The sequence below is a fragment of the Schistocerca gregaria genome, chromosome 1 (genome assembly GCF_023897955.1).
Source record: "Schistocerca gregaria isolate iqSchGreg1 chromosome 1, iqSchGreg1.2, whole genome shotgun sequence".
NCBI classification, from domain to species: domain Eukaryota; kingdom Metazoa; phylum Arthropoda; class Insecta; order Orthoptera; family Acrididae; genus Schistocerca; species Schistocerca gregaria.
Genome location: NC_064920.1, coordinates 584,376,729 through 584,402,740, shown reverse-complemented (window position 1 = coordinate 584,402,740; position 26,012 = coordinate 584,376,729). Strand labels below are relative to the sequence as shown.

Sequence of the window (26,012 nt, the reverse complement as noted above, 5' to 3'; positions counted from 1 at the left end):
TTGTCTAAGGGATGTGTAACAAATGATTGATCAAAAATATATTATGGTAACAGCCATGTTATTACTAACTGGTTTTTATTCAAAACTTTTTCTTGCTTCTAGTAGACTGTCAGGATTAGTACTCCCCCAACTATACTGCAGAATACATTTGTATCAGAAAATAATAACATCCTAAATTTTGTTGTATTTATTCTTTTGTACATTTTCTCATTAGTTCCTGGCATATTACAGTTTCATTACCCCACTTATTCCATAACATTAAGCTAACATGCACTGGACTTACCAAGGAATTAATTCACCATCAATAAAGAAATTAGCTAATTTAGACCTGAAACAAAATTTTTTGGTATTTGTAGTGCTCCTCAAAGGCACTTAGGACTGGATACAGCTTGTTTCTTGGCATTTTAGTCTATGGGCACTACAGTTACTAGTTCCATAACCGACTACATTTTGCAGTACAATGCAAAGGATGGTACAAAATTCAACACAATATGTCATTAGGTCATGTTAAGAATATCTCGTAAATGAATCAAGCATATTTTTCAATTACAAACAAATGTTTGTCATAAGGAAATTATACTGTCTTGAAAGTTCCAATACAAATAATTTACATTATACTTGATCTTCAATATGAATAGAGACCCTGAAAAGTGATTTCTACATAACAAACATCAGTTTACTCCGAGACAGTGTTCCATGAGTCAAAATTTGCTTAAAACTGTGGTTTTTTTTTCCTGCCATCGAACTTCCATATGTATAAAAGCAAAGTTCCCATTTTGCTGGAAACTCCACTTAAACTGTACATTCAGCATCTTGCCCTATAGGAGTATTACTATAAGACAACCCTTTAACAGCATACAGGTCCTTCAAGGATGGTGTGTAGAGCAGTGTTAATTAGTGTTTTAAGAAATTTATTTTAACTAGATTAGATTCCAATGAGTCCCTATTGCAATGCTACACAGTCATGAAGCTGGTTGCACTAGGATATTACACACACACACACACACAGATATATATATATATATATATATATATATATATATATATATATATATATATATATACCAGCATCATATTGATATCTGCTTCAAATATAATGTATTTGTACAACACAAAAACTGCAAAGCATGAGTCATTGTTGGGAGGGGAGAAGGACGGGGGGGGGGGGGGGGGGGGGAAGCAGAAAGCTGGGCATATTCTATGGGTTATTTATAAGAGCAATTCACAAAATATGAAAACATTGAGTCCAACATAATGCCCTGTGTCTTCAAAATCTGTTCTGATCAATGCATTCATCTGAGCCTGAAGTTTTCTGGTTTTGGTGAGGACCACATCCAATCCTTTTCAGTTTAAAACTGTATAGAAAGACATGCTATGGAAATACAGGTATATTTTCAGACTGAGGAAGAAGACACTTCAAAATAATTTTTGACATAACTCATTTTGGAAAAGATTTTTATTTGTCTTCTGAAGTTTCAAATGACATTTATATACAAAACAAACATATTTACACAGACATGGCTGTGAACATACTGGTTCTGCAAATGTTTGTTGTGTCAATATGCACATCAGTAGGTGGTGTTCATAAAATTAAATACTTCAAACTACTATTTCATTTCAAAGTGTTCTGTGTTTTTAACATTTAAATATAACACCACTAACTTGTTCACTGTTAATTTTAATTGTAACAAGTTCAATAAAGAAAGGTGCCTGGATGTATTAAATTCTTGTATTCCAAGCCAGCCTGGAAAAACTTTTCGATCAAGTCACTTTATTACACTTTCAAGGAACATATAGTTTCACATTTTCATCCCTAGTAATATTCAATAGTTATAGAAAAAGCTAAATTTAATGGGAATATTTCTGTGTATTGCTTTTCAATTAAGGCAAGGCATGTATAAGAGAGACTGTACAATGCTTGATTTACAAATTTTATATTATACGCCCCAAGAAATTATATTAAAGCGAAGTTGTACAACTACATTTTATATTCTTAGACGTACAGTTACACTGACAAGTGCATAACGTTTCAAAGCTCTCCACTTGTTACACAAGGTCCTAACTGTGATGAATATTCAAACAAAATGACCATGTTAACAAAGAAATGTGTAGGTTGCTACCATGAAGACAGGACTGCTACATTAAATGCACTGCATGTGCTATAGATTTCATCATTTATTAGTTTTTCACCTTTATTGGATCTTATGTACCCTCATACTTTACAAAAAAATTTGGTGATCATTTACACAGCAACTACTTTACCTATCTAAGGACTGACTATATTTTATTAAAACTAAAGGAAATTATGTCCAAATTGTCCAGAAATTTAAATTTACATTTTCTGAACTTAGAATGAAACACGTACACATAGGTGCTGAGTTGTTACACTGACAATATTAATTAAGCATTTGTATTTTGGAACAAATTTTGTGGTAAGATCGGTAAGAAGTTACAGTCACCTAAAATAGGCAGAAAAATTTGGAACTAACATTCCATCAACAGCAAGGTCATTAAACAGAGAAAAAGCTGGACTAAGACCAGGTCGTGAAGCAAGTCTAAAATTCCCTACTCAATGAGACCATCCCTGCATTATGATTAATCAGTTTAGATGAATAATGGTAAACCTAAATCTGGGTAGTCCTACAGGGTTTTGATTGTCACTCCTCTGGAAACAAATTCTGGTACTTTAACTAGTGCAGTAACCCATTTGAAATTTACTATCTACAGACTCAGGATTTTGTTTAATTTGATGTCAGCAATGCTTCATTTTCCTTAAAATGGAAAGTCAGAGTATGACTGGCCTTAGTGCACACTCTCAGCATAACTGGTTGCTGCAGTTTTGGAACATTCACACTTTATTTTTTACTAGAAACTGAAAGATATTAGTGTCAATACAGCAATAATAACCATTTTACAGCTATTTATACCGCAGCTGCCATAGAAAGGCAAATATCAAAATATAATATTATGGCCATTAGCTAAAGGAACTAAAAATGGACAAACAGGACGAAATTACAACCACAACTCAATATGACTTAATTATTTGTAATAAATAATTGTTCTAGTTCACTTAAAAAATAATCACTCAATCTAGGAGACAATATAACCAAAAATCATTAAACCACAGACAGGACAGTGATCAAACAATGTAGAAAAGAAGGAAGAAAATTGTCTGCTTTGAAAAAAGATGAGAGGCACATATATCCACATGGTGATAAATATGAGGATGTTGCACACAGACTGCTCCATTTCTGACTCAGCAGGTTTTCACAAACAGTTAAATTAAATGCAAGAAAGAAAAATTATAGCTTTCATTAATGAACTATGCAGTGCTGCTTGTAAATCTATTAAGAATTTATCACAACCTTTTAATACTAGATAACATCTGTTCCTGGAGCTTTCCACACCCCATGAATGTTTCCTTCTTGCACTGTCATGTTTACCTCAATAGCTGTTTAACTTGAATATCAGAGAGTTATACATGTATGAAGAAGATGTGAATAGTCAGAATGAAGAAAATATCATTGAAATTACACGTATATATTATTTTTGCACAAAAATGTAGAAAAAATGATAAGTATCGTATCACTGCACCTGATTTTCAGGTGTAATATCATTTGATATATATTATTCTTTTGTATCTCTTTAATGAAGGTATAAAATTACAGCAGATCCTTTAGACATTGTAGCCTGCTAATGGGCCGCTCCTGTTACATGCCTTTAGAGGTGCATGATAACAGCTATTTAAATTTCTATGTGGAAGATATACATTTTATGGACTAGTCTAAAACTTTTCATACTTGCGTATTACACATACACAACAACATTCATTTTCAAATTCACATACTCACACAAAAGTGCATTGTAGTGACTTTCCATTCATCACAAAATCCTCTTCAAACTCTGTAATACAAAATATTTCAAATTCAGGTTTTTGGAAGAATACATCAACATAACTTTTAATTTCGATAAAACATCCTACCTATTTACATATAACCATTTCAGTATAAAGTTCCATAGCAAAAGTTTACTTGCCTCTGATATAATTAGTCGTTTTGTGTACTTTATGCACAATTTTCCTGTTCTGACAGGGTCCATTTACTTATTGGGAAACACTCCAGTTAACGTTCAGTAAACAACACATTTTGCGTTGGAAAGAAAAATACCTCTCGTTGTTCACAAGGAACGCTGCATTGTTTATTTACATGTTATTCTTTAAATTTAATGAAGTTACAACACTCTCACACCTGCTGCTGTAAAGCCTTTACACACAGTTTACATGCCACCATGACGCATCTAAATCGTGTACGTTGCCAGAAAGTAACATATCGCTCAGTTACGTTATAAGACATCGTATTTTACGGATTTAGTTCGTCGTTCGTAACTAATTTGGCCCTGTACAATAGCTAATCGTGATATTCGTCATTTGCAAAGTTTATAGGTCGCTATCTCGCTTTTATTTCTTCCTATTTCAGCAATATTTGGGACACACAATTCACACATGTTACCTAAGTTAGAATATTAAATATCACATCGTATTTATTCTCTTAGAATACTTTACACTGTATTATGTATTTGCATGTAACTTTCAGCAAACATTATTTTATTTGAATCCATTCTCAGAGCGCCACTAAGACATTATCGTTTGCTATCAACGTTACAGCACTCATCCTAAGGATTGAATCTTTAGTGTACTTGCTTAAACGAAGAACAGTTTATGTAATAAGTGTTCTTGCTCAGCAAAGTGTATAATGTGGAAGGATAATTAGCACCGCTCGTTCTCAGTGCATACCTTAGTAACAACTAATGTCCATAACAAGCGGTAGCAACTTAGGCATTCTCTAGAAATGAAAACCACGTGAAACGACTCGTACAAAAATACAGATCAAATTCGTAACCTCTTACTTATACGTCAGATCACTTAATAAGAGCCATCAAGTATTAAGTTGCTTGTTATTTAACACTTCTGATCACAGTGAAACAGGTTAGACGTGAAGGATATCCTTGTGCATTATGGACGTAATCATCATTCATATCTGTATGCTCAATAGCTGGCGCAGTCTTCGAAATTTACTGTTACCGAATTTCCTACGGACGAAGTGCTTGTAGTAGTGAATACCTCCACGTAAGGATGGCACTGTCACAGCTCACCGTACAGCTTAATTCGTCCACACCTCTTACTCAACGTTATTTTTACCCGCATCGTAGATCACTGAACGATTCGATCCCAGCGTTATACAACAAGCACGCCAGCGGTTGCTGCAAATAGGAGATCGCGGCGATGTGAGAATAGAGGTGAGGTCGACGTTACGTCGCCTGGACGACCGTAGTGTCAGTCGGAGCAGCGACGTCAGTCGGGTGGGAAGCGAGCCTGTCAACTTCGAGGGGATTACTTGCGGAACGAGGAGACGCGGCTCAGCTCGTGCACGACGTCGTAGTGCCCGCCCAGCGGGTGGCACACGTCCCTGTGGAAGTGCCGCCTCGGCGGGGGCGGCGGCAGCTCCCTGCCGGGGGCGGCGGAGGCGGCGGCGGCAGCGGCGGCGGCGGCGCGGTGCGCGGCGGCCACTGCGGCGGCGGGCGCGGGGGCGGGCACGAAGAAGACGCCCGCCCGGGGGCCCGGGGGTGGCGCCCCCGGCTGGCCTGCCCCCGGCCCGAACAGCTCTAGCTACAGCTCCGTCACCGGGATCGGCTTCAGCTGGTGCGCACCGCCCGCCACCGTCGGAGGTTGGTGCAGCCCCCTCACCATGTACTCGTCGTCCGACGAGAAGGTCTTCTGGTACTCGTGCTCCTTGGCCTGGCGCTTCTTCTTGAAGCGGTGCTCCTTGAGCGCGGCGCAGAGGCGGCGCCGGTAGTGGCACGCGAGCCCGACGAGCACGGCGACGAGCGCCAGGCAGCCGCCGCCCACCGCCCCCAGCAGCGCCTGCCTCCGACTGGCCGGCAGCGCGCAGCCGAGGTCGTCCGCCGTCAGCTGGCGCAGGTGGCGATCCCGCAGGTGCGCGGGCGAGGCGCACGTCACCTGCAAGCGCCGCAGTCATCGCGTAAGATAAGCCCAACTTGCGAGCTCTGTCATTTCACATCGAACAGAACGGAGAAGAACTATGGCACTGTCGTCTTACAAGGAGACGGCACGACCGTGGGGTCGGGGATTTGTCTGAAATTTTGTGTGGTGAAGGAGGACCCCAAACACCTCACGTGGTTCAACTAATAGGACGCACTACCCGGAAAATCCCGGGAAAAATCGATACAAAGTTTCTTACGTGCCGTATGATCATAAAATCTTAGTCCATTGCCGAGGCGCCGTCTGGCGTAGATGTTTTGGGCTCGGACTCTTACGCCAGAGGTCTCGGGTTCGATTTCTCATCTCGCACTTTTTTTCTTCTGTTTTATTTTCTTTTGTTATTCCACCAATTATTCAGAACTTTTCCCAAACCTACATTATCTTTAACAAATTAGTTACATTATTGAATAAAAATTATTTTCTTTTTGTCCAACAACACATTTCGTGGCGGTGGGTTTTCTATTTTTCATTGTAAAGTATATGAGGAGAAACATTGAGTTTTTAATCAGGATAACAAAGTCGATTGGTAATCATTCTGTTTTTATACACATAATAATTATAAACAAGAAACGCAGTGGTAATTATCGTAAAAAGAAACAAAGCAATAGTTTTTGCGACATCTTGAGCAACATATGAAAGCGGATTTTTTATAATCACAGGGCGTTTGCAATAAATCTGTACAAAAACATGTCCCGTTAACATTTACGAACATTTTTTGAGTTTCTGACAATTTTCAGGCAAACTATGAATATTGAATCATGTCTCGGAATATTGGTGACGATAATTGATGGTGAATTATATAATGAATTTTTATACAATCTTCCCGGGAATTAATTTCACGATTCTCCTTTAACAATGAGCTGCAATTTTGCAAGCAACATTTGAAAAAAAAAAATGCCCCGTAGGAGGAATCGAACCCCATACCTCTGGCATAAGGGTCCCAACGTTAACCATGTAGCCAAACGGCGGCTCGGCAGTGAACTAACATTTTATACTCATACGGCACCTAAGAAACTTTGGATCGATTTTTCTCGAGATTTTCCGAGTAGTATGTCCTAATATTTTAACCGTGTGAGGTGTTAGGGGTCCTCTTTCACCACACAAAATTGCGGAGAAATCCCCGACCCCACGGTAGTGCCGTCTCCTTGTTAGACTGCAACCTCTTGTATAAAAGGCAATGTCCTGACTGAGTCACTCACTCATCGACTGATCATCGATCACGCCAAACCACTAAAAATGCAAACATGAAATTTGCAGTGTGTGTATGTCTGACACTGTAGCCGTTGATTAAGAAGGGATTTTCCAGCGCTAAGGGGGTGAAAAAGGGGAGGACGGTTTTTTGGAAACACGTTGTTATTAAGGCAGTTCTGAACCTACACCTACAAAAATCCAATTACGTATGTACTATGTTTCACGTTGTCAATCATTCCCTGTGTTTATTCCTGTCCAACAATGTCTCTGTTCTTTAGCAATTGTCAACCAGTATACGTAGAAGTAATTTCGAGAGTATCGTAATGGATTGTTTAAAATATACAGTGTTCAAAAAAAAGATACTAACAAAGTTGTAGAGTGTGTGTTGTTGGAAAAACTGGTTCAGGATAGGAAGCCATACATATAAGCGTCACCCAGCAACACTATAGAGAGACATATTTATGAGGGCGAAACTTGCCTCTAGACCAACCCTTCGGTAGCTTGGCGATCTCTACGATTTTGCTATGACAGGCAAGGTCGGATCCGACACCATATAACGTCCGAAATACTGTCAGTTCCATCAAGAGAATACACCCTAGCAGAAAGGAATCAAAGAAGAATAGAGTTCAAAGTCCCGTCGACAGCGCGGTCATTAGGGACGAGGTACAAGCTCGCATTGCGAAAGGATTGGCAAGGAAATAGCAGGTGGTCTTTTTGAAAGGAACGATGCCGGTGTTTGCGTTGAGCGATTAAGGGAAATCACACATGACTGTGGTCCGTCAGCGTAAAAATTCCCTTATTAGGACGTTACCTACCGACAAAGAATAACCAGGCAGTGAGGAAACTGAGGGATTGAAGTAGTAATTATTGAAACGCTCTCCTGTCCAAGCAAGTACACACTGTGACTTCCATATCGTGTCACACATGTTGATGGAACTCATTTCAGGGTGAATGAGGAGCTTATAACATTCATAGCTGGTCACTTGGCAGAAATTTGAGGTACACACTGGAGAAACATTGAAGATTGTGTAGTGACCAAATGGGGGCCTATCGAAACAAATGTGTGAACTGAGCAGACACTACAAATACTATACTGAGCCTCTTACACTGTGCCATGCTCGTTGTACATGAGCCGGCCGGGGTTCCCGAGCGGTTCTAGGCGCTACAGTCTGAAACCGCGCGACCGCTACGGTCGCAGGTTCGAATCCTGCCTTGGGCATGGATGTGTGTGATGGCCTTAGGTTAGTTAGGTTTAAGTAGTTGTAAGTTCTAGGGGACTGATTACCTCAGAAGTTAAGTCCCATAGTGCTCAGAGCCATTTGAACCATTTTTTGTACATGAAACGAAAAAGAACGACAAATGACGGTTCGGGAACATAACGATGAATAAAAGTCAAAAACAGATGTGTGCGTTTTTTTTTTGTTTTTTTTTTGGGGTGGGGGTGGGGAGGGGGTTATTATGCGGGATTGTATCGGTCCACATGCCTACTTTTAGCAGCACATTATACTACGAACATTAATGTGTGGTAAAGATATAGTGTGCACCCGAATGTGGCTTGATACTGTTCTCTCATAGTAAAATATTTTCTAAATAATCATTTTCACCAATCTCGTCTTTTATTCAGCACGACGTTCTGGACATTCGCGTGAGCTACCGAGCACAGTGTGTACACAAAAGGAGTTTCTGTTGTGAGAATATTTAAACACGAAAAAGAGTCTCAAGCCTAAAGCCAGCTAACGCTGTATGGCCTCAAGTACAGTTCATTTGCCTTCCTGGTATTGGTTTTTGCTGCATTGTACAGTTCGCAGTCACGCTGACCGCTTTGAAGAAAACGTGCCGCATCTCTGCTGCTTTCCTTTCCGTCCCTTTCATTGTTCCAACGGAAGCGGCATTCATTCCTTCCTTGAAACGACCGCAATCAGCTTACAAAGGAGAGCACATGAAAATGAATCTCCATTCAGGTGGTAATGCGGGTAATTTAGTCAGCACTCGCAGCCGTGCGCCGGCGCGAGCTGAAGAGTGTCTCTGAATGAGGCGCGGCGCGGCCCGGCGGGCAGCCATTGAAATGCGGCGACGCCTTCGGCCGCCCAGACGCCGCCTGCGTGCGTCGCTTGTCAACGCGACGCCACCTCGCCGGTGCTTGACACATCATTTGTACCCCATGGACGAAGCCAAATACTCCAGCAGGACTACGTGGAAGCCCGGTGGGAGCGAAACTTCGATACACAGTGTGCCGCCCCTCCTTCCCCCCCCCCCCCCCCCCCTCCATCACTCTCAGCATCACTTATTCGTCCGTGACCTGCAACTACTGCGCTGGAGGTAAGTCGCTACCGTGGTCTCAATAAGCACCGGTAATAACCTACCCGGCAGTGCCAGGTGACCTACCTGCTCTGGTGCCCGCCTTGGCCACTAGTCGTGGAAGAGTTTGGCAGGCGTCCGGACAACAGAAATCCGAGAGAGACGGCTCACTCAGTCATCGAAATATTGTACGTAAAATGAAAAAAAAAAGCTTGACAGAATACCCGGGATCAGACCATCGATGATTCAAAACTAATTATATCTGCACTAATTAATTCAGATTTAGCAATCGTCATCCTCATGAAGATTGTACTGATTATGCCCCTGACAGGAGACCGGACATAAGAGTTACGTGGTGTATGTATGCCTTGTGTGTTGCCTGTAATGTGGTTTGGAGGAGGGGGCAGCTAAATTAATGTTCCTGATTCGCTCCTAAGTTATCTGTCACAGCGAGCCAGCCGGAGTGGCAGAGCGGTTCTAGGCGCTACAGTCTGGAACCGCGCGACCGCTACCGTCGCAGGTTCGAATCCTGCCTCGGGCATGGATGTGTGTGATATCCTTAGGCTAGTTAGGTTTAAGTAGTTCTAAGTTCTAGGAGACTGATGACCACAGCAATTAAGTCCCGTAGTGCTCAGAGCCATTTTTTTTTTTGTCTCAGCGAAGACACGCTTATTCTTTAATACTTGGAGATTATTGCTTCAAATGGCTCTGAGCACTACGGGACTTAACTTCTGAGGTCATCAGTCCCCTATAACTTAGAACTACTTAAACCTACCTAACTTAAGGACATCACACACATCCATTCCCGAGGTATGATTCGAACCTGCTACCGTAGCGGTCGCGCGGTTCCAGACTGTAGCGCCTAGAACCGCTCGCCCACCTAGGTCGGTCTCGTTGGAGATTATTCTACCAATTTACTGGGGTAGGTGGTATGTAGCAAAACCTGCCTTTTAGCTCGGAGAAATCTCGGTGTCTATGAGCCTACGAACATTAAAGAACGCCTAGCGTTGCCGGGAAGCTACAGCGAAAATTTTGTCTCTAGCAAAAGTTGTTCCCCATGACGTGTTCTACCACCCCTAGACAATTTGATGCAAAGACTTTGAAATATCCTGTATAATTGAGAAATTGTGTACTCAATTTTGTTAGTATTAATATCATCTCTTTTGAGAACCGAAGTGAAAACTCTTTCATGTCATGTAAATGTGTGGTGTCTGTTCTTTCGGACACGTCGTAAAAAAAACAACACCACTCGAAATCCGCAGCTGCGATACATATTATGGAAACTAAAGGTGGTAGTTGGAGAAAGGAAAGGAAAGGGCAGGAATTAAGATACGTATCAGTTTCAATGGGACTTCACGCCGAATCACTGGTGACAAGTGGAAATGTGTATCGGACCGGGACTCAGACCACGATACCTTGTCTACTAGGCAGCTCCGCCAAACATTGCTCCATACAGACACAGCGTTTCTTGCAAAAACGCGCGATCTATCTCAGCACGCTCCCCGGCCGACTCACATGTCAGAAAGAACAGACACCATAAATTCATATAAGAGATTCGCCTACATGTGCAATGAATCCACAACCTTCATCGCAGATACGCATTTATGTTCGACCTCCGGCGAGAATCTAAAATTCGTAAACATGGACAGGGGCTGCGGACGGGTGGCGCTAGGTGGAATGTGAATCAAACAGAAAGCGTACCGAGATCGCCCGCGCATTTCGGATAAACACTGTGTCCGTGGGACGCAGTGGTCAAGACAACTGCCGAGTAAGCAGCGGATCACGGGTACGGATCCCAGTCCAGCACACACTTTCACTCGTTTCCACTAGTTCTGCATGAAGTCCTGATCCAGCTCATGTCATTTTCATCCTTCTTTTCCTTTCTCCACCATCAATGTCCATAATCTTCGTTTTTCGTAAGTAAAATGCCTGAAAAGACACAAACAATCTGTTCCATAAAGCACGGTTATTTAGCACCTTTAAATGGATTCAATATTAAATTTCATCAAAGCAATCACTATGGAGTTTACTATAACTCGCTTGCACGTGGTCAGCGGATACGTACGAAACTGAAGAGCCTGTGTTGTTCAGAAGTACAATGAAATGGTCCTTCGGATATCCTAATGGTACGGCGACAGCTCGCGATAACCGAGAAATCCGAGTTCGACTCCCGGTCTTGCACTAATTTTCATTATACAGCTAATAATTGTCCATATTCGCAGCTTCAAATGTTGTTCTTGTTGTTGTGGTCTTCAGTCCTGAGACTGGTCTGATGCAGCTCTCCATGCTACTCTATTCTGTGCAAGCTTCTACATCTCCCAGTACTTGCTGCAACCTACATCCTTCTGAATCTGCTTAGTGTATTCATCTCTTGGTCTTCCTCTACGATTTTTACTCTCCACGCTGCCCCGCCAATGCTAAATTTGTGATCCCTTGGCTTCAAATATATTTCATTTATTTGTTGACATCCTTTGTCGCCTGTTACTTACAAGGGAAATTCCCCATCGCACCCCCTCTCAGATTTAGTGGTGAGTTGGCACGTCAGAAACGGAACACAGATTAAAAGTAAAACAGGATGAACGTGACTGAAATGTGAAAAAACAAGAAAAATAGAAACAGTGAACTTCCCAAGTTCCAAATGTGCAACGTCAAGCGAAGATGAGTTGCCTGTCATCTTAGTTATGCCGTCACGGTGCTGGTCTGCGAAGGGCGAGACATGTGTTCAGATCGCCCTTGTGCCCCATATATTTTTTTCACAAAATTATGAACTGGCCGTCCAGCCATTAACGCTTCTATTCGCTCAATTCAAATTTGTGTCTGTGCCGTGCTGTAATGTTCGTTTGCAACAGCGAGTCATTAGAAAGGGGCCTCCGGAAGTACGTACCTCCTATTTGTTCTACACAAGTACCACATGTTACGACTCTTGCGTTCCGGTTTCGAAGTTTTTACTCCTCAGTTCCTTTGCTGTAATACAGTTGACACCAGTTTAGTTGCTCTTTTCATTTCTGTGAGAGGTCTACGCCGCATCGCGCCCGCCCCCACTATTCGTCACCTTTACTTGCGACGGTAATATATTCTTAACACATGACTCATTTTCTATAACCAGTGTATAGTATAGCAGCTGCCAAGGCTACAGAAGGACAACAGGTATGTCAATGACCTAACGGAAAGTTCATAATTTTGTGAAAAAAGTGGAGCACGAGAGAGTTTTAAACACGGATCTCCCGCTTTACTGTCCAACACTTTGAAAACACAACAGCGACGCGGAAGTTTTTGCAGTTTGCTCGTTGTTGCACAGCTTGAGGATAAACCGTTCACTGTTTTTAAATTGCTTCTTTTTTCACAGTTCTTCCCGTTTTCATGTTTGACCTGTGTTCAGATTTTGATGGGCTCTCCATTGGGTCATTTTACCACAAGATATGAGGGGGAATGCGACCGGAAGTTTTCCTTTTTAGAACATTCATGCATGTGCGAAGCAACATTACATCGTACTTTCTAACGACACAGGCACTGCCACGTCGTATCGTAGAAAACAGCTTTTGTATGGGACTTCCTTCTTTTGACGTCACAACGATCACCCCATAGGGTTCATGACGCTTAATCGACTCAAAATTAACGGGATCGATAGTTAATTCAGAATTGAGCATTTTTCATCGTCGTATGGCTGATCTGTAAAAGCAAATCGTGGAAAGTTACGGTTGTCGCTCACGTACTCGGAGTAATGTAAACGCTGTTCAGTAAACCAATTTTATTTGGTCCAATATTATTACACAGTCAAATCTAGCCACAATCACAAATGATGATGATAATGAAATGATGAGGACGACACAAATACCCAGTCCCCGGGCTGAGAAAATGCCCAACCTGGCCGGCAATCGAACCCGGAACGTCGTGATCGAGAGGCAGCAACGCTAGCCCCCTAGACCACGAGTTGCGGACAAACCTTAATCTGCAAAGAACTTCCAGTACTAGGGAAGTAAGATACCTGATGTAAGGGCAGGTAGTGCGAACTGTGCAAAATCACTTAGTAACAAGTTAATTGACTTAAGAATGTTTATTACAGGAGGAATCAGTCCATGAAAGATATGGGATGGGCAAAACGATCAAAAAACCTAAAACACAAGACATTTCTGTGCCTAATTTCTTATATGAAAACTGTTGGCATTCAAAACGGCTTTCAGTCGTCTTGGAATAGATAAATGCGGGTCCAGTATTATTTTCAAGGGAATCCTGCAACATTCTTCCTCCAAAATAGTGGCAAGTTCATGCAACGATTATAGGAGTGGTTTGCGATCGTGCACCCTTGTCTCCAAAGTAGACCGCAAAGCCTCAATAATATTGACATCTTGTGACTGTGGTGGTCAGTGGACATTTGACAGTTCATCCTTGAGGTCACAAAACCAATTCTTGACAGTGCGAGTTGTGCGAACGGGGACGTTGTCTTCTTGGAACAAAGCATCATCACTGGGGACATACATTGTACCATGGCGTGGACCTGAGCAAAAATGTCACGTAATCCTTGGTAACAGTCAGACCCTGGAGATTAATCATGTAGAATACCACCACATAGCTACCCAAATGAGGATAGAACTGGCAGCATGTTTCATTCTCGGGACGTAAACTCAGCCAGATGTATGAAACAAGACTGATCCGAATAAGTGACTGTCGACTTGAGGCGCCACGTCACGGATTGCGCGTCCCCTCCCGCCGGAGGTTCGAGTCCTCCTTCGGCCACGGGTGGGTGTGTGTTGTTCTTAGTGTAAGTAGGCTGTTTAGGTTTTTATGCTGGTAACGCCACGTAGCGCTCTATATGAAAATCACTGACTGTGCTGTGTGAAGTCTGTGTCTGGTTGGCATCGTTGGAATAGTCGCTATTGTAGTGTTGGGCAGTTGTACGTGAACAGCACGTAGCGTTGCGCAGTTGCAGCTTTACCGCTAGCAGTGGTGGATGTGGGGAGTGAGATGGCGGAGTTTTCAGAGCGGATGATCTGGACGTGTGTCCATTAGAGAGAGTAAATTTGTAAGACTGGATGTCAGGAACTGATATATATATATTATGACATTTGGACACTATTAAGGGAAATACATTGTTTGTTCTCTACCAAAAATCTGCCTCGTGATGCCTGGGTGTTGTGTGATGTCCTTAGGTTAGTTAGGTTTAAGTAGTTCTAAGTTCTTGGGGACTGATGACCATAGCTGTTAAGTCCCATAGTGCTCAGAGCTATTTGAACCATCTATCAAAATCTTTCATTTGCTAACTACGCCTGTCAGTATTAAGTGCCTTCAGTAGTTAGAATCTTTTATTTAGCTGGCAGTATTAGCGCTCGCTGTATTGCAGTAGTTCGAGTAACGAAGATTTTTGTGAGGTAAGTGATTCATGAAAGGTATAGGTTATTGTTAGTCAGGGCCATTTTTGTAGGGATTATTGAAAGTCAGATTGCGTTGCGCTAAAAATATTGTGTGTCGTTTCGTGATGATCAGAAAAAGTAAAGAGAGAAATGTCTGAGTACGTTCAGTTTTGCTCAGCTGTTTGAAAATCAAATAACGTAAGGCGTTTATCAGCACAATCATTTACAAATTTTTCTAAGGGGAGGTTTCATTAGCATCAGATAGTTTAAGTAGTGTGTAAGTCTAAGAACCGGTGACCTCAGCAATTCGGTCCGTTAGGAATTCACACATATTTGAACATTTTTGCCTCTTGAAACATCAGATAATTCGGCTGCCGTGCATACCGAAGCACACACCATACGAGCACCAACGATGTGTCCCAAGTTCCAATTCACTCAGCTCTGACATAAAGCATTCAAAGGCGCACAGCGCACAGTTTTGCCAACGACCGACATTTGCAACATACTGAAGACATTGGACAGGTGCTGCTCGTGGTCAAATATAACAATGCAACCTGTAGGTTTTGCAAGCATCTGCCGGCCGGGGTGACCGAGCGGTTCTAGGCGCCACAGTCTGGAACCGCGCGACCGCTGCGGTCGCAGATTCGAATCCTGCCTAGTGCATGGATGTGTGTGATGTCCTTAGGTTAGGTTTAAGTAGTTCTAAGTTCTAGGGGACTGATGACCTCAGAAGTTAAGTCCCATAGTGCTCAGAGCCATTTTTTTTCCAAGCATCTGTAGTTACGTTCAAGCACGTATTTATCGCGGTGTTTCCACGTTTTTGTCCAACCACTGTACAAAGCAAGCTGTTGAGAACATTGGCTGCAGAAAATTTTTAGAGATGGATAGATTATCTTAAGATAAGAAGATGGTGAACAGCATCAAACCAGTCTAATATAATGACGACGGAACACAAATTCGCGGCTTGATATTCGTTGCGAGAATGGTCCCCGATTTATAATCTGATAAGTGGTGTCAGTCCCTTTCGTTATGTCTCTCTCTTTCCGCTATTACAGATATTTTACATGTCTTTTTTAAAATTTTTGGTCCCGTGTGTAAGCCTAAACTCATATAAACGTCAGTTCGTTGTTTTCGTTTCACATGAGCTGTAATACATTACAATAGCATATGAAGCAACGATAGTCCACCTCATGTCGAGAGGTTTCAAACCCAAGAGTCACAATTCCTTAGGTATCTCTTGCACTCGAGGAAAAAAGGAAAGGAAGGGGTTGTGAATTCTCAGGAATATTCGTGACAGCCGGGGCCACAAAGAAACGGCAGCGAAATCCCGCCTTCGCTAGGAAGCAACATTCTATCGGTGCGCTTTACGGGAGACATCCTAAGTTTGGAACGCTGCAAAGTTTGTAACATAAAAAACCAGCAGTTGGTGGTCGAAGAAGAGGGAGGCCACGAGAAGGGAAACCAAGTTGCGTGGCGCAAACTTGGTTCCTATCCGTTCGACGAGCCGCCCCGAGTCTTCCCAGCCTGCAAGCTCCCCGGAGCGCGCATGAATGCTGAGCCACGCCCCCCCTCCCTCTCCAACCCCCACCTCATACCCCTTCCCGCCCTTCTTCAACTCGCGTCTCTCCCCACCACGCGGCAAGTAGCGTTTTTCTCACCCTTGCGCGTATCGCTGATCGCGAGAATCTGCATTGCTAAAGTGAAACCTTAGCCACTGTTCGATACTTTGGCGGGGTCAGGGATTTTCTCTGCCCCGTGATGACTGGGTGTTGTGTGCTGTCCTTAGGTTAGTTAGGTTTAAGTAGTTCTAAGTTCTATGGGACTGATGACCATAGCTGTTAAGTCCCATAGTGCCCAGAGCCATTTTTCATACTTTGGCGTCCATAGGAAATGAAATGTTGATCTTAACATACCTGATCTTGGAATCTCGCTAGGAAATCCTTTTCGCAATTTTCTGCCTATTTTCTGCTGTTTGTTCTACACGGGACAATCACTTTTTTCTTATCTTTGCAACTGTTACGAAGAAATCACTGCGTACCCGGTATAGACAAAAGGAAATAGAGCATTGCTCCACACGCTACATCATATCCTGGCCTATCCCGTGCTATAAAAGACCAATCACTATAACTTTATACGATAACACAGTGTCTCTTTCAAACTAATACAGTATTGTTCATATTACGGTCAAACACGTTGTCGCTGCAGGGAATTGACTGCACCATGGAACCCAGTTTCAGATATCAATAAGCATCTCTGTACACTATCACTAGCGCAAATTACCATGTGCTGTGAGAATGGCCAGAATTAATGTAAACTCAGAACATGCATAGATCACTGAACCTGCCACAGATATTGACATTTACAGAGACGTAAGCTAAGCAGTGTCCTCTTTTGTGTATGTAATATGGTCAGTGTTATATCATTTGGTGACATAACACTCGCACTTCCAGTTTCCTAAGACACAACGTATTCAGCTGGGATTTTAAGCGTAGACTCCAAGCAGTAGCTAATTTACAGTCCTCTTCTTAAACTCTATAACTGTTATGGGTATATTAAAATAGCATAAGGGCTCAGACCAACGGTGACGAAGTTTTAAATAATTACTCACGTCTCGCAAGTACAAGAGATGTGGTAAACATCATGAAACAAATTTCTCAAATAGTACCGCAGGGAAGGTTCTCCAATAAAATTTCCATGTACATATATACTCCGCGAACTACCTGTTAGACTTCCTTGCAGATAGAACTCAGTGCGTCGCGCTTAACGGAACTAAATTGACATATCTGGAGTACCACAGGGAAGTGTTTTAGGACCTATACAATATATATAAATCATCTAGCAGAAAGCGTCGGATGCTCTTCAAGGCTATTCACAGGTGATGCAATTGTATACACCAAAGTAGCAACGTCATAAGATAGTAGGAATGTTCAGAACGACCTTCAGAGAACTGTTGAATGGAGCAGGCTGTGGCAGTTGACCCTGAATGTAAATAAATGTAACATATTGCGCATACAAAGGAAAAGAAATCCACTACCGTATAGCTACAGTATTGATGACACTCAGCTGGAGATGGTCTACCGTAAATATCCAGGCGTAACTGTCCAGAGCGACCTTAAGTGGAAATACCATATAAAACAGATAGTGGGAAAAGCAGACACCAAACTCAGATTCATCGAAAGAATCTTAAGGAAATATGACTCATCCACGAAAGAAGTGGCTTATAAGGAGCTTGTTCGCCCAATTCTGAGTTGTTCACCTATCTGGGATCCCAATCAAATAAGACTGATAGAGGAGATAGAGAAGATCCAACGAAGAGCTGCGCGTTTCGTCATGGGATCGTTTAGCTGGCGAGAGAGCGTTACGAAGGTGCTAAACAAAATCCACTGGATGACCTTACAAGAGGGCGTTGTGCATCACGGAGAGATTTACTACGGAAATTTCGGGACAGCACTTTTCAGGAGTCGGACAACGTTTTACTTTCTCCCACATACATCTTGGGTATTGACAACGAGGAGAAAATTCGAGAAATTCTATACTGATATAAGCTTGCCGACAATCACTCTTCCCAAGCGCTATTCGCGAGTGGAACAGGGTTGGAGGGATCAGATAGTGGTACCGAAAGTGCCCTCCGCCACACACCAGTGGCTCGCTTACGGAGTATGATGTAGATGTAGATGAGATCAACACCTTCCATGTTCCATGAACAATAAGGTGCTGGTTGTGTGGCTGCTGTCGGTAAAACTTCATATGAGCTCATACTTCTCGGCTCCTTCAGCCATCGTCGTTACAGAATACATATGGAGGAGGAGGTAATATGATGCCTGACTATTTTTGCAAGGTATGCTTTTTGAATTTTAATGGTACAACTCTGCATGAAGCTGACCTCTTCTCTTCTAGCGCGCCGGCCGCTGTGGCCGAGCGGTTATAGGCGCTACAGTCCGGAACCGGTAGCAGTTTCGAATCCTGCCGCTGGCATGGGTGCGTGTGATGTCCTTTTTTTAGTTAGGTTTAAGCAGTTCTAAGTCTAGGGGAATGATGACCTCAGATGTTAAGTCCCATACTGCTCTGAGCCATCTGAACCATTTTCTTCTAGCGCCTGCCACTGGAGTTTGTTGAGCATCTCTGTAATGGGTACTAAACGAAACCGTGACGCAATGTGTTGCCCTTTCAGGGCACTTCTTTATTTCTTCTACCAATCCAACCTGCGAAGGGGCCAATGGGCAATTCTGAAACATCGGACAACGACCGATCCGCGAATTAATTCTTTCATGGAACTTCATACATTTCTTGAAGATTGTTCAAATGAATCAGCCAGGAGTCTTCTACCACCAGCTTTATGAAATCGTCAGACTTTAGTTCGTTGGGGACAGTTAGTCGAAGGCATTGTGCGTTTGTTATTATTTCTAGTGAGTTATCAACAAAAGTTTAATCTAACAGTAAACGATCTCTTCGCCTACTTGTGCGCAATACGTCACATTTATTCGTATTTAGGGTCACCCATCTGTCTCCGCACCACTCGTCGATGCAGGGCTTCCTGCATTTCGCTACAGCCTTTCTTCTGGCGTTGCAACCTTTTTGCAGACAAAAACAAACGATGCGAAAACTCTCACTAAGGAACTGACGACATCTACCAGAGCACTTATATATAGTCTCAACAATAATGGCGCTATAATATCATAACCAACAACAGCATACCCTCGGAAGAACCTCCACATCTGCAATTTCGTTCAGTTAATATCTGCAGTAATTATTTCAGAGCTAGGTGGAATATAAAGTAAATGTGAGAACGCCCCTGGTTGTCAGAATGAACAAATCCATCTCTGATCGAACTTACACGTCACTTAACGAGGGTCTTATCATGACCATGCCGAGAAAATTATTATAATAAATAAAGAATTAACAAAAGTTGTAATAGAAATATTTAGTATGTTTTGTGCAGGTGATGCGTCATTGCTCGTCAATAGTCGAAGAAAAACATATTTAAGGAACTCCAAGAGGTGTTGCTGAAATAAATCCTTATCGACTATCAGTTTCGATCAATCGATCATCATCAGGTAACATCAAAATATTTACATCAGCATGTACTTTAACGTTGTTACTGAGGCGTTAGAATTGCACTGAATGACGAAAGCCATGGGATAGAGATATACATACCCACAGATGGCTGCACTATCCAGTACACAATGTACCGCGTGGTTATAATTAAACTTTTCCTATTTAACACGTTATAAGATGGGAACTAATTACCCTACGAGTACTGAACTCGGTAGCATTGATGTAGAGAGTATGGGGTGCATGATTTCCATGGGTCACAGCGTAACCGTTCAGTTCCAACTATGGGCACTAGGTGCCGTAATCATTCATCGTGATTCATAGTCTCACACACCTCACCCGTCGCAATGTACTTGTTGACGAGTCAATATGAGCTTGAACAATAGCAGCAGGGTATTACTGGTGAAGTTCTGTTATCAAAACGACAGTAATGCAGGAGCTGCACTACAAGAATATCGCAGGCTGAATGAATTACGAAAGAGTACTCTTTCTCCACTAAGACTGCCACAATTGTAGTGAAACATGTTTGAATGTTAAAAGAAGGCTATAACTGTGTACTTGCAAGAAGGTGGACCCTCTTTAATTCATAGTTATTGGTTAAAAGTAAGGGAACAGAGCTTAAAAATCCAATATGATAAAACTGCAATCATCCACGTAAATGGTGACCTGTTTTCAGTGTTAAGATGGACCCAAAACCTGGGACTTAGTATCTCATTACAAATTAATCAGTTCTGAATTTCAAGAATAAGTACCTCCTATCTTACGCCGACATTCCATTGCGTTACAACTCAACTAGGAAGAAAATACTATCGCCACACTACATGACTTCTCCTTGCCTCTCTGCCCTTAAAATGTTTCGAAAACTGTTTTCACAGCATTTCCAACGTAAACTTCTACAGTTACTCGCTCTAGTTAACGTCCACTATCGCAATGTAATTGAAAACGGCGCGAGTAATAAGAACTTCAGGCGATTAAAATTAATATTGAATATTTGTATATCGTACGTACGGAACATCCAGGCTACAACGTGTGAGTGCTTCATACGCTAAGTCAGACTGATTGCGAACGGACGTATTACATGACTACCACACTTCATGTTTAGGCCTATTTCATCGGCTCCTCAGTGAATGTGCACCCCAGTACGCTGCATTGGAGGTTAACTACCTGTCACCTCTTCATAATCGCATACAAGGTGTCACTGATCTAGTACCTCAGCTGAGCCCATCCACAAAACAAAAACATTCGAGGACGCCTCATCTGTTGTGACATCCACTTCTGGAGTGAGCTGCGCTGCATCTGCGCACATTTAAATCCCCTGCGGCTTTTATAAGAAACTGAAATAATCCTGCAGTCGCACTCATAATTTTTCCCCAAAATCAATGTATTTGAGTAGTTTTCCCTCTATCGAATAGCAAAGCAGATGCTACCTATTCTCCTATTTACGCTTCACGCTCGTTTCTTTCTCAGTCAGACACTTGCCTTCCTTTTCCTGCATCTTACTTAATTGCGTTCTACCACGTCCCGTTTTTCTCCTCATCCCGCATCCATTACTGCTAGCCCTCATAGTTTGAAAATACCTTCCTGCAGCTGGCATCTATTATTACACTAGTGACCGGATGTAGAATGTGTTCATTTTTTTATTTTTCTGCACTATAATAATTATCAAAATTATATAATATTGTATGTTAACTACAAATTACAACATGCTTATCGTAAATAAATCTAAAGATTTAGTTAGATGTAAGAGATGGGCTGATGGCTCGACTCTGCGACCGAACAGATGAGGTCATCGGTCCCTAGGCGTACACACTACTTAATTTAACTTCCGACAGGGGGCAGCGGCGCGAACCGTGGCAAGGCGCCTCAGATCGTGCGGCACTCGAATATTTTCAGGTTAAATAAATCAAGAAATAATATGAATAAAAAAGGTGAACTGTGGAACGAAATTCATACTGATGAAAGGTTTATCTTATCGATAACTCTTGGAGCTCCTTACATATAGCTTCTTTAAGGGATTCTCTTTGCAAAGAGTTCTTGGAGCAGGGACATTAACATTCGCTTTATAAACTCAAATTCCTTTTTCTTGCTGCTATCTATTTTATTTGTTTTGATTATACTTTTTGCATTAAGGCATCTTCAACGAATTTAATCTAGAATAATACACTTCCGTTTTTTTATATGCGATACTTTTACATAAGTACATTACTAGTTACAATTATTCGTTTTTCCAGCCCAAATATGCTTTCCTTTCATCTGGTCATAAGCTACAATTTCCACTGTCAGTTCGTTTATAAGACATCAGCACCACTCATGTTATTTTTTGTTTGTTTGTGGTTTTCAAATTTCACAAGGTAACTGCTGTGGAACACGACAATTAGTCTGGCACTTACCCATAGTATTTTTTTTCTTATGAGAACTGAAAGTAATATCTGTTGTAACCGTGTTTTCACTTGATGTCTCGTTCCTTACTTGTACACGTATGTGCCGCCAACCTATCAAATGACATGATGCAAACCTAACAAGTGGACATAAAATACAACAATACAGAAACATTACAAACTCAGTACCTACACAACTCAGTACACCTTGTAAGAAACTTCACGTTGACACTATCGTTACTTCAAAAGCATTCTATGGAAACACAGTATTACTTATGGACAATGGCAATGAATTGATAAAACATAACAAGTCATTTTATGAAACAAATCTGGAATCTATTTGTTAGGTCTGATTTTAATTTGATAGAATATCAAATTAAAATCAGACCTAACAAATAGATTCCAGATAAAAAAATGCAAAAAATGTAGACATCATACTCGATAACACAGCAATAAACGAAACTGATTCAGAATAAGCCGCAACTCCAGTCCTCCATTGCCTATCAAAATTCAACAATTCAGGCATCCTGGTGAAACCCATAGTAAATTTCAGAAAACTCACAAAACCCTACACTTCAAGCTCGCAGGAGATATGTTGAAATTACTGTTTCAAAAAGCAGGAGTTAATAGTCGTTAGGTTTCCATTATGTACTTTGCTAGGTTGGCAACATTTACATTTAGAAGTAAGAAAAGAGCCACCAAGACAATACACAGTTAAAACAGAATTTACTCACAGTTCTCATGAGGAAAAATTGCTTTTAGTACAAGACGCTATGGTGTTCCTCAGCACTTAGCTTACAAAATATGAGAGCTATGGAACAAACAAGATCATGGTGTGTAATATGTTGATCCTTTATAAGTGAAGTGACAGTTCGACATCCAACCTATTAACAGATGAGGGGGAACGCCTATTTAAGATGGAAAAAGCAAAAACAATCAGTATGACTTTATGTATGTAAAAATATGAAATAAACTGTTTCATAATCTATTAATATCACGTACAAAACAAAACTATATTATTCCGCGTTAAATCCACTGAAGATGCCTTAATACAGATGGTAATATCCATGTGGAACAAAAGAAATAACTGCAGCAATGAAAAGGCGTTTAAATACCGGGTAATAAAAAAGTCAGTATAAATTTGAAAACTCAATAAATCACGGAATAATGAAGATAGACAGGTACAAATTGAAACACATGCTTGGAATGACATGGGGTTTTATTAGAACCACAAAAATACAAAAATTCAAAAAATGTGCGACAGATAGCGCTTCATCTGATCACAATAGCAATAATTAGCATAACAAAGTAAGACAAAGCAAAGATGATGTTCTTTACATGAAATGCTCAATAAGTTCACCAATATTCCTCAACAATAGCTGTAGTCGAGGAATAATGTCAACAGCAGTGTAAAGCATGTCCGGAGCTATGGTGAAGCATTGGCGTCGGATGTTGTCTTTCAGCATCCCTAGAGATGTTGGTCGATCACAATACACTTGCGACTTCAGGTAACCCCAAAGCCAATAATCGCACGGACTGAGGATATGGGACCTGGGAGGACAAGCATGACAAAAGTGACGACTGAGCACGCGATCATCACCAAACGACGCTCGCAAGAGATCTTTCACGCGTTAGCAATATGGGGTGGAGCGCCATCCTGCATAAACATTGTACGTTCCAGCAGGTGTTTATCAGCTACCTGGGGATGATGCGATTCTGTAACATATCGGTGTACCTCTCATCCGTCACGGTAGCAGTTACAAGACCAGAATCACGCATTTCCTCGAAGAAAAGAGGCCCGATAGCTGTAGATGTGGTGAATCCAACCCATACCGTGACTTTCTCGTCGTGCAATGGAGTTTCCACGACAGATCTAGGATTTTCGGTAGCCCAAATTCTGCAGTTGTGGGCGTTTAGAGACCTTCGGAGCGTGAAATGAGCTTCGTCGGTTCACAACACGTTACTCAACAAATCGTCATCTTCCGCCATCTTCCACACCGCAAATGCCTTCCGCTTCACTAAACCGCTAGGTAACAATTCATGATGCCAATGGATTTTGTACGGATAGCATCGGAGGGTTCACCTCAGTGCCAACCAAACAGAAGTTTATGGAATGCCGGTGCGACGTGGGACTGCACGAGCGCTGATTTCCCCGTGCATAGACGAACCCGCTACAGTCTCCATTTCTTCCGGAACTGTCTCAGCAGCATTACGTCTTGTGCTCGTTTAGCCGCTACGGTGTCTATCGTCTAAACAATCCGTGGCTTCGAACTTCGAAATCATTTTCGCCCCAGCTGCATTTGTCAACGAACCATCACCCGAGTTTCATATCAGCGCACACTCCTCTGCAGAGTGAAAATCTCACTCTGGGACCATCACTCGTTCGAATTCCCTTCCTATGGCGATAGGATCGTAACGCTGAACTAGCATATTCCTCATTCTGATAATACAGCTACACTAAAGGCGCCTTTTGATGTAACGTCAACATACTGCGACGGCTGGTGCATCTGATACTCTCTCTCATTACAGCTCCTTTTGTACATGATTGTCATGCGCGGTCACTGACGTTTTGCTGTTCAGCGCCATCTGTCGGACATTTTGTGAACTTTTTTTGTTGTTGTTCTAATAAAACACATGTCATTACAAGCATGTGTGTCAATTTTTACCTCTCTATCTACATTTTTCCGTGGTTTATTAAGTTTTCAAAATTATACTGACTTTATGATCACCTGGCATATCAAACAAATACTTATATACTCACTGTGAATGATGACCATGCAAAAGAACTTGTTAGGGACATTAATGTACGACTGTACAAAAGCGGCAGGTAAAAGTTTACCTGTGAGGCCCCTGGTGTCTCCCTTCCTCTCCACCCCCAACCAGTTGCCGCGCATTTACCGTTGTGGCCTACCCTCTCTCATTCTCCACACCCTCCATCTCCTTTCCCAACACAAATTCCACCATCTACCCCTCCCGGATGATGAGTTTCGCCCTGACATCTACCCTTCCTACCAACTCTAACCCCATTTTCCTACCTCCTCTTCAGGGCTCCCTCTCCTCCCCCTCTCTCCTCCTGAGCGGCTGCCCCCTCCTACTCCCCCTCCTCTCTTGTGCCCCCTCTCAGTGTCTCTGCACTCCCTCCTGCCTTGTCTTCGCTCTTCATTTCCCACCCCACGTGTCCCTGCCTCTCCGTGTAACCTCTGACGCCGGTACTCTCTCCATCCCGCCGCTTTCCCTGCTGCCCCTTGCTCCCCCCTCCTTTTACATCCCCTCTGACCATTCCCTCGGCAGGTCCCACCTGGCAGTTTTATTCTTCGTCATGTGTGCTACAAGTGTGATTTAAGTGTGTTGTTCCAGAATGTTTTTACTACTGTGGCCGACTTTTAACCTCTGCATGTCCATTCAGTGTCTTCTCTGAGTTTCGAAGAATCGCCAACTATGTTTTTTTTAACTTCTGGTGACTGTTTTTTTAACTGTCCTCCATGAACGTATCCGTGTCACTCTATGAGTTACCTCCATTTTCTCCCATTATTCTGTTTTAAGTTACCATTTATCGCCTTATATATGTAACATTTTATTCTTATTTTAAGTTGTTCTGTCACTCGGCTGCAGGGCGGCGGATTGTGCCGCTGACAGCCCTCCCCTGCCCATATGGGGCAGGGGAATGAAATCACAATAAAGGAAAAA

The 26,012-nt window shown here is 42.1% G+C and overlaps 1 protein-coding gene across 6 annotated transcripts in view; it reads right to left on the bottom strand.

Moving 5' to 3' along the window:
* Positions 1 to 1,438: 1,438 nt before the first annotated feature.
* LOC126357243 (leucine-rich repeat-containing protein 4-like) overlaps positions 1,439 to 26,012 on the bottom strand; it is a 1,171,476-nt gene continuing 1,146,902 nt past the window's right edge. For all 6 annotated transcript variants that reach the window (XM_050007439.1, XM_050007438.1, XM_050007440.1 and 3 more), the window contains one exon: positions 1,439 to 6,016. In XM_050007439.1, coding sequence (XP_049863396.1) covers positions 5,666 to 6,016 — 351 coding nt within the window. In that variant the 3' untranslated portion in view covers positions 1,439 to 5,665. The remainder of the gene's footprint in view (positions 6,017 to 26,012) is intronic.